The following is a 9,827-nucleotide window of genomic DNA, read 5'->3' as shown; positions in this document are numbered from 1 at the left end:
TACGGGACGGGAGCAGTAATAGTCTCTCTAAAGGCGACTTTTGGCTTTCCTGTGATACAAGGACAGCCATATTCTCTTTCCATTCTCTAAGAAAAATGAGATAATTTTTGGCTATAATGAAATTTAAAAAATAAACAAAGAAAAACTAAGTATCTTAAATACCTTCATAGCATTCATTTAAATAAATAAGCAAACACCAAATCTTAAATCATTTTAGTTATTTTGTAAGGATTAGATGTGAGATATTTCAAAACACAAAATGCCTTTACACAATTTTAGATATAAATCAACTGTCAGAGTTTTCTCTCCACTTCAAAGGTAACGATCATGCCACAACTACCAGTCATATCTTCTGTTTTCATTTATGTACCCACATATGTATGTACATATATATGCCTAAGAACACCTTTTCTTTATCTGCACTATAATGAGATCTTCAAGAATTGACTTAAGAAGAAACTGTCCAAAGAGTGGGTATGACTACAGATTGTCACTCGAGGACTGGACCTGGGATTTACGTGACCCAGTTAACCAAGATCTGGGAATAGATGGATGGACCTGGGATTTACGTGACCCAGTTAACCATGATCTGGGAATAGATGGATGGATGGTCTCACTGCAAATCTCTTGATAACTGAATCTAGAAGTCCACAATGATTAACAAATAAAAAAAATGTAGTAACCAGTGCTAATCTGTAACACACAGTGGAAGAAGCAGCGTGCTCCATTTGAGTACGAACCACAGTAAAGCTTGAACAACCATTATTAGCTTAGTCATTACACTGAGCATTACCAAGTTTTACTCCGCACGAAACACACAACAATAAATGCAATTCAACTTCTTTGTTATCCATTACCTGGGCATAGATTTCTAGGTGTAGCTCTCCCATTCCAGATACAATCGTCTCTTTGCTCTCCGTGTCAAAGTGGACTTTAAATGTGGGATCCTCTCTTGTAAACCTGCCAATACCTTTTGAGAATTTGTCCAGATCATTCTGTAAGAGAAGAAAAGTCATATATTTTGCTAAGCATGGTAAGCAGTGGTACTTCTGAAGAAAGTCAGATACATCAGCAGTTAAGACATCTTCATGTCAGCAATGGTTCTTCTGTTGCATATTGTTTTCAGACCAGTCATTCTGATTACCAAATTCAAGCATGCAAAATTGGTCAAGAAAAAAATTTTAAACATTGACTATTCCTTTCAGTAAACCACAGACATCAGCAATACACCTATCCAGCTATCCTTATATATACATATAAATTTTGTTTTTCATTAAAAAAAAACCAAAATAACAAAAACAAATACATAAACAAAACAGCATAGAGAGCAATAAAAATGATACTGAGTTTCAAAACATGGTGATAGAATATTAATAATGGTTGTTATATTACAGAATGTCATCTTCAAAATGGCTGCACACATATAACCAGATATAGGCATGCAAGACTGATCAGACAGTTACACATTAACAGTTCCTTTTTTGTTGTTGTTGTTTTTTTTCCAGTACCGGCAATCGAACTCATGACCTCATGCTTGCCAGGCAGGTGCTGTGCCGCTGAACAAAATCCCCAGCCCCAACAGTTCCTTTCAATAAACCAACAGATATTAGTAGTACAGTTATCCTAGCTATCCTCTGTATACATATACATATTTTTTTCTCCTTTCTTTTTCCTCTCCCCTCCTTCATCCCAGTTGCTCCTTCCTATTTGAGCAGTTTCTTTCCCCTTTCACAATATCTATTGTACCTTTCAGATTTTATTTACTCTTTCAGGTTAGTTTTTTTAATTTTTAAAATAAAAAAAAATCTTTATGTCTTTTTTTTTTTTTTTTCGTATTTTTCCGGTACCGGGAATCAAACTCATGATCTTGTGCTTACCAGGCAGGCACTGTGCTGCTGAGCTAAATCCCCAGCCCCTATCTTTATGTCTTAATATACACTTAGATCTACTTGAAGCATGTTTTTGAAACATAAGTTTGGATGCCACACAGCCAAGACAGCAGGGTATAGCTACATGAACAAATTTTCTCTCCATACCAACACAGAAAACAAGAGTCTACGACCTTTCCTCTTACACTGACAAAAGCTATTAGTGGAGAAGTGTCTAGTATGTGGAAAGGGGAATCTTTTTTGCTCCTTTGAAATCCTATGAAAAATATAATTAAAATATAATCAAATGACTTGTTCATACACTCAAAAGCTTTAACTATCCTATTCAGCCCAACAGTAAGGCAAATACCACACTGAGACTTCTCCCTTTCAAAGGGGTATGCGATGCACCTTGATTCTTTGGATGTAATTCAACATGCAAGCAAAAGATGGGCCCTCCACAGATGCCCTAAGACTCACTAACCTGTAAATATTTTCCTTTACAAGGTAAAGGGAATCCTGCACATACGATCAAAGTTACAGATCTCAGGACAGGAGGAGTACTTGGCTGGGTCCTATGTTACCACATGTACCTTTAAAAATGGAAGGGGGAGCCTGGGGATTTAGCTCAGTGGCACAGCGCCTGCGTGGCAAGCGTGAGGTCATGAGTTCGATTCCCAGTACCGGAAAAAAACCAAAAACGAAAAAAAAAGGAAAGGGAAGGAAAAGGTGGGTAGGAAAGATGCAGTGATGGAAAAAGCAGACATCTAAAGCATGAGAGGTTCAACCCACTGTTGCTAGCATTAAAAGATGGGAGGAAGAGGCGCTGCCACCCCTTTGGCTGCCTCAGCCTTCCGAGTGCTGAGATAACAGGAGTGCACCACCATGCCCAGCTAACCCTGCATATTTCTACAGGGAAAAGCAAGCAATCTTAGCAAAGCACTTGAAACAAATACTGCACCTTACTAAAGTGAGATGGAACGTTCACTCTTCTCCAAGTTTCTAAGAAGGTGAAATGATTGATATTTCTTGCCAACCCAGCTTCTCTTTTATACTGTTTCAGTGAGTATCCGGACGCCTCCTGCCAAAGCTTTATGAGCTCACAGGCGGGGATTTCAAGTTACTGGAACATCAGGGTGTAAGACTCATCAGTGGACTGGTACGCTCATGAGTTTATAGCTAAATCTGATGTGGGAGGTGAGACCTGGCTGGAGGAGGGGATAAGGGGGTATGGCCTGGAAAGGTCTTGCGCCCTCCTCTTCCCTTGATCTCTTTGCTTCTACTGCCACGCATGGACTGTTTCTCCTCTGCCATGCCCTGCCTGGATCCAGCTGACTGTGTAGTGAAACCTCTGTGACTATGAGCCAAAATAAATCTTCCCTCCTTTAAGCTGTGGGTGTCGGGTTTGTGCCCCAGCCACGAGAAAGTCACTAAGACATATTACTGAGAAAACGTCTGGAAAATCTCAAGGCTCCTCAAAATAGATGATGTAGTTGTTATATCTCTCGTAACATATTCATCAGAATATGCTCTGTTCTGTAACGACAGTTCCTAAAAGTCACGAAAGGTTCACTCAATATGCGAATAAGTGAATCCCAATGAACCATGTTAACATGACTCTGTTATGAATGCCAAGGCAACTCAGGCACTAAGTATGGCTTAAAATGAGATTAATTCCAAAGGTAAGCAATGCAAATGCAAAACATTCCAGCAATTTTGGCTTTGTAAAATGTTAAATGATATCAAACCCAATCATAAAACTATAAAACAAAATTAGCCAGGAGTGGTGGTGCATGCCTGTAATCCCAGCTACTAAGGCAGGAGGATGAGAATTCAAGACTAGCCTAGCCAACACAGCCAAACTCTGTCTCAAAATAAAATTTAAAAATAAGTATGTGTGGAGGGGTGGAGACTGCGGATATAGTTCAGTGGTACAGCACTTGCCTAACACACATGATGTCCTAGGTTCAAGCTCTAGTACTGAACAAAGAAAAAGAAAAGAATAGAAAACAGAAACAACAACAAAAAATCAACAAAAAAGAAAAAATATATAAAACTGTATTGGGACGTGAGACAATCTTATCTACAGTTTCCTGATGTTATATTCCGACATTTACTTCATAACTACCACAAAATCTCAACATACATTATAAACCACGAGGCAATTAATCTATGTAACATCCTAAAGTGCTTTATGGTGAAGTTTCACTACAATTTAAGACAAATATTTCTGTTTACCTCTTTCTCAGTATTTTAAGAATCCACAAAGATTTCCTTATCATTGTGGAGCCAATAACATAGTAAAAGAGTTATAAAACAGCCTGGTGATTATTAAAATACCATTAATTTCTTCAACTATACTAAAGAATTATTAGGAACAGACTGGGAAATTTAAAAAAAATGATCTCAACATAAAAAAGAGGAAACAGAGACCACCAAACGGCTGGTTATGACGATATGTATATGCAGAGACAGATGAAAGAAAGCTCAAGTTTTGAGTCCATGATCACCTGGACTTTAAATCAAACGCCTACCTTGTTAGAGGGCCTTATTGCTACCGAAATGACAGGATCAGGAACATGAATCGACTCCTGTAATATTTTTTTAAAAGACAGAGAAGAATTAAAAAACAGTATTATAAGAGTCATGGATGAATTAATTTAGTGTGCAACTTCACTACACAACATGAACACACAAGAGTCAACATCTTTAAGCTAGACAATACATACTTCAGTTTTATGTTAAATAAATATATTACTATAACAGGTTAGTAAATAAAAGCATCCACTTACATGATCTTCTCCCTCCCAAAGCAAATTAATTAATTAATTAAACTGTATAGCATAACCACTGCAAGGAATCCAAACGCTGACACATGGAATTCTCATTGCCTTGTGACTATACTTGCTACTGCAATAAGGTACTTCATTTAGCCAAAATATACAATGATAATGGAAATTCAAAGGGTTCTAGAATCTTTATATAGATGACATTTATACAGCTATCTTATTTGATCAGTCACAGTTGTGAGAAGCAGGTATTATCCCCATTTTACCAATAATGCCACTAAAGCTTAGAAAAAAGATAAAGTAACTTAGCTAAGGGCCAGGTGAGTTCTGCCCACAACCTCTCGTGTCACATTGCAACTGATAAAATATTCAGATAAGAACTTATCAATAATGGAAAATACTCCTAGATCTCAGACAAAAATTGTATACATTATTTTTAAGGTGTGTGAAACAGGCTATACCCAGTTATCAGAAAATAGTTTATACCAAAAGAATCTGTTATGAAATTACAAATTCATCATACGATACGGGCACTATTACAGTGCTCATCTATGAGAGATAGACCAGTTCTTATATAAATGATCTAAAGCAACTGACCTGATCCCCTATGTACGCCTTCTCTTCCCCTACTGAATTCAGGTGAGGGGTACCCTCATTACAAATGATCACAGCACATACAGGAGAGCCTGCTCTTCTACAGGGGTATAAAAGCGAAATTAACAAAGGAGATTCCAAGGCAGGAACTGCCTGAGCACACACTTCTCTCAGGATCCCTCCATGAGAAAATGGGACCTCTGAATTCTCAAGGGCAGGCTGTCCACATTACGTTTCACTGGCTAGTTGCATCTTGCCCTCTGAGCATGGCTATGTTCTGTCATCCCCAAGTCTAGCCTACATGCTACCAGCTTGTCTTGAAGTTCTCCAGGTGGTTGAGGGAATGGTCTACTCTCTACCTGCTGCATTAATAAGAAAACAGCCCTTCATGGAAGTAGCCTGATGGTAATAGCAACAATTAGGGAGACAGCATTCAGGGTGGAGTCAGAGCTATAGTCCACATGTTACCACTAGAAATTTTTCTTCAACGTTAATCTTTTGAGAATTTTACCCAAAGAACAAATAAGTTAGCTTACACAAAGTACTTATTGAATTGATGTTCAAAGAGCTACAACCGATGAAGAGCCTCAATGACCTGGCACTCAGTGAAACTTCTGTGGTTGTTTTTTTGTTTTTTGTTTTTTTTGAGGCGCATGCAAGGTAAGAACACTACCACTGAGCCACGTCTCCAGCCCAGTAGCTGTTCTACTGATGTAGTCAATGCCCTACATAAAACCGCATACTTTAGAAATTCAGGTAAAAAAAGGCTTTGAAATGAAATAGCTTACCATAGAAAGGCCGCTGTTATCTTTGCTTGTGAATGTGTCTCCGCTAGCACAGTCAATGCCAAACAATGCACAGATGTCTCCAGCATATACTTCCTCAACATCCTAAGTAACGCAAAATGATACTTGCAAGTAATACAAGACATAGCAACCATGAAGAAATTCCACAATGCATGCAATGTACATGGACAACATGGCACTGATCACCATGAATGCTAAAGAGAATAACCAACGCAACCCCAACAAGCAAGCCACGACCAGTCTTCAACTGATCTTTATTTAAAACAGGTATCAACAGATTAGGTTTTATTTCAAGTAAAGAACTCAAACCTACAGCTTCATGACTTGAAGGATCTAAAGTAACGACAAAATACAGTGCCTCATGGTTCCAAAATTATATTCATGGAATTAAAAAGCACATACCATGTGTACTGCCACAGACAATGTAATCGTGTACAACATATACGGAAAAACTGCTAAAGAAGTTCTGAAAACAAAAGAAGAACGTGTGGGGCCCATTGTACTAAAAATATCTCTAATTTCTCACAGATGCAAACACTCAAGTAAACACAGGAAGGCCAAGAACAAAACAGTGCTGCTTCCAAGCTTCCCAGTTATTGTCCCTTCATCCTGACAGCTCACTCAGAGTAGCTGCAGGTAAATATGCGCCTTTTACGGTGATGCAGCTGCACACGTTTCATCCATCTGGCCCAAGAAACAGCTGTGACAATCACTGGTCCCTCTGGGCTGCCCCTACTGCCTATCTCAGGACGCAGCAAAGCTCTTCAGTTTTGAGACTGCCTGCTCATTTTCCAGGACAGACAAAAGCTATGGCTCCCAAAAAGTCTGCTTAGACTAGTAAGATGCTCCGGGAATGTACGGCTGACCTGGAGAAGGGCAGAAGTGAAGACAACCTCACGCATCCGGTGTTCCTGCAAAGGCCTAACAAAAAGGACAACAGAAGGCTTGGAAAGAATCAGAGCGATCCAAGCCTTAAGTCAAAGACCCTTAAAGCTTTAAGTCTCAAGACTAGATCTTGAGAATGTTTAAATCTTCATGTGGATTCTGGTACCAATATGGCCATGTAAGGGATTCTATAATAGGAGTAAAGCCTCTAGGGTTAAATAGGACTTTCACACCTTCCATATTGAAGAAAGCAAATTCAGACAACCATGGGAAAAATTATGCACAGGTTTATTACTCTCACTTCTCTTTAAGAAACGGTTCTACTACCCTAACTGCCTATCAAATTCTTTCTACCTCTTGAGGAAAGTGCCGATTCTTGTGTTGATCCTTAGGGAACTAACTCTTCCCTTTCTTGAAACTTAGTGAGAAAGGAGATAATGCTAACGTACAACCAATGGTATAAAATAAGCTCTTCACATGTGCCAATTAGGACTGCACAGAAGTGCTACATCAGAACACCACACCTAAGGAAAACACGGATGTGCCACCAGCAGCGCTCTTCCGGGGGCTCAGGACGCCAAGAGGGCGGCGCTGCACGTGCGCCCGAGGGCCCTGTACTTGCCTCCATCATGTCGGCGTGCATGCGCACCAGCCGCTGCACCCGCACTTTCTTCCCCGTCCTCGTGTTGTAGATGGTGTCACCCTTCTTCAGCTCTCCCTGGTAATTGCGGACGTAAGTTAACTGTCCAAATCGACCTGCCTAGAAGTCAAGATTGGGCACAGCAGGAAGAACAGAAAGAAAGCAAGAATTGACATTCAGGGGAAATTAATTACCTCCAAGTATTCCCTTCTAATTTCAGTAGCTTCTCTTACTAGACATTTGTTTATTGCTACAATGACATAAGACCAACTTTGAGCAAAAGTAAGATCAATTAAATGGCTGCTACTGAGCCACCGTTCTGGTGTCACAGTCGAAGGTGCCTACACCTCCTCTAACGCAGAAGTTACTGGAAGCCTGACCGTACTGCAAAAAACCAGAAAGCCAGGCATGGGGGCACGCGCCTGTAATCCCAGCACTCGGGAGGCTGAGGCAGGAGGATTGCTGCAAGTTCGAGGCCAGCTTGGGCTACAAAGTGAGTTCAAGGCCAGCCTGAACTGCACAGTGAAATCCTGTCTCAAAAAGGGAAAAAAAGCCATAAAAAACACAAAAAAAGTTATTGGAAAAACATTTTTAATTGTTCATGTAAGTGTCCCTTTGCCTTCTAGTACTATTTCATAAATTCAGTTTATATAGGAAAGAAAACAGAGGTATAATTGCTGAAAAGACCACAAAAATATTAAAAGTGGTAGGAGTTACTATTTTAAGTCACCTTTGATAATTATGTGGGAAACAACATGGGTTCTGTGAACTGACTAAATACGCTAACATTAACCAATTAGATATATATTTAAAAGTTGCCAATTCTTAACATATTAATTTATAGGTTCAATACATAGCAATTTAAATCCTAACAGAAATTTTAAAATATTTAATTAATGATTTTAAAATTCATTCAGAAGAATATAAAGGTAAAAACAAATTTTTCAGAAACTATGGTAATGAGAAGAAACTAACCCTGATATAAACTATACATGTATGTATTCCTGGGTTTTTTTTTTTTTGCTATTTTTGAGACAGGATAGGGTTTCACTATGGGCTTGAACTCACAGCAATCCTCCTGCCTCAGCCTCCACCGTGCTGGGATTATAGGCATGTGCCACCATACCTACTGATACAAAAATATTAAATGCTCAAAAGCTCAGGACAAGTTAAGACTGATCAGTCCATAAAGCATAGTAAAAATATCTAAAGGGCAAAATACATTTGTGAATAAGTATGGGAGATATGACAAACTGATGGAAAAGTAGGATTGTTCATAAACTGGCAATTGGACGACTGGTTTTCTATTAGGAAGCAAACAAAGATACACTAAAATCCTACTTCACAACAAACATCAAAACAAAGTCCAGCTGGATTCACAGGGAAAAAAACCCATAAAAATGTAGAGGAAACCAAGTAAATAATGACCAAAAAGGGGCTCAGTGGCACAGCGCCTGTCTGGCAAGCATGAGGTCCTGAGTTCAATTCCCGGTACCAAAATAAATAAATAAATAAATATTGACAAAATAGGTTTAAAAGTGAAAGAATGACTGAAAGAATACTGATATACTTGATATCAATATTTGATATCAAAATATTGATATATAAATTTTAAACTTTTTTTTCTTTTTTTTTGTTTTTTTTCTGGTACCGGGAATCAAACTCACAACGTTGTGCTTGCCAGACAGGTGCTGTGCCGCTGAGCTAAATCCCCAGCCCCAATTTTAAACTATTTTTAAAGTCAACTTCATTAGCAAAAGCTGGTGGCAAATAAGTAAAACATTTTGACAGTAATAAAGAACAAAATAAGAGAAATAAAAAGATGATTACAAAAGAGAAAACACAATAGCAATATAAATATATGGAGAAATGTTCTTTCAGGAATGATGCAAGATGAAATATATGATTTTTCTTTATTAATGCAGTAATGTAGTAATGATTTTTAAATATGATGCTAATAAAGATTCATCAAAGTGATTCAACACATTAATTTTGACAGTGTGGAAGTAATCTAATAATATGAACTGTCACATACTACCATACTCTATACTCAATAATCACTGGTAACTGTGAACAACAATCACAACTTTTGGAATCTTAGAAAATAGTTCTAACATATATATTTTTTAAAACTTTATGAATAAAATTTTCACTGCAATGTTATTTCTAGTTTTTAATTTTAAATTACATTTTTCTCATTTTAGTACATTGTACATTTTTTTATTTTTTTTATTTTTATTTTTTA

General features: G+C 38.0%; 1 protein-coding gene across 1 annotated transcript in view; it reads right to left on the bottom strand.

Annotated features, from left to right (window-relative positions):
* Positions 1-9,827, bottom strand: part of Gfm1 (G elongation factor, mitochondrial 1) — a 42,344-nt gene that overhangs the window by 18,218 nt on the left and 14,299 nt on the right. Inside the window, exons 9-13 of the mRNA XM_005393104.2 lie at positions 7,565-7,702; positions 6,040-6,141; positions 4,403-4,459; positions 858-995; positions 4-86 (exon numbers count right to left, since the gene is read on the bottom strand). Of these exons, the coding sequence (XP_005393161.1) occupies positions 4-86; positions 858-995; positions 4,403-4,459; positions 6,040-6,141; positions 7,565-7,702 (518 nt within the window). The remainder of the gene's footprint in view (positions 1-3; positions 87-857; positions 996-4,402; positions 4,460-6,039; positions 6,142-7,564; positions 7,703-9,827) is intronic.

Source organism: Chinchilla lanigera, unplaced genomic scaffold (genome assembly GCF_000276665.1).
Source record: "Chinchilla lanigera isolate Chin_1 unplaced genomic scaffold, ChiLan1.0 scaffold00047, whole genome shotgun sequence".
NCBI classification, from domain to species: Eukaryota; Metazoa; Chordata; class Mammalia; order Rodentia; family Chinchillidae; genus Chinchilla; species Chinchilla lanigera.
This window is presented reverse-complemented; position numbering and strand designations above follow the sequence as displayed.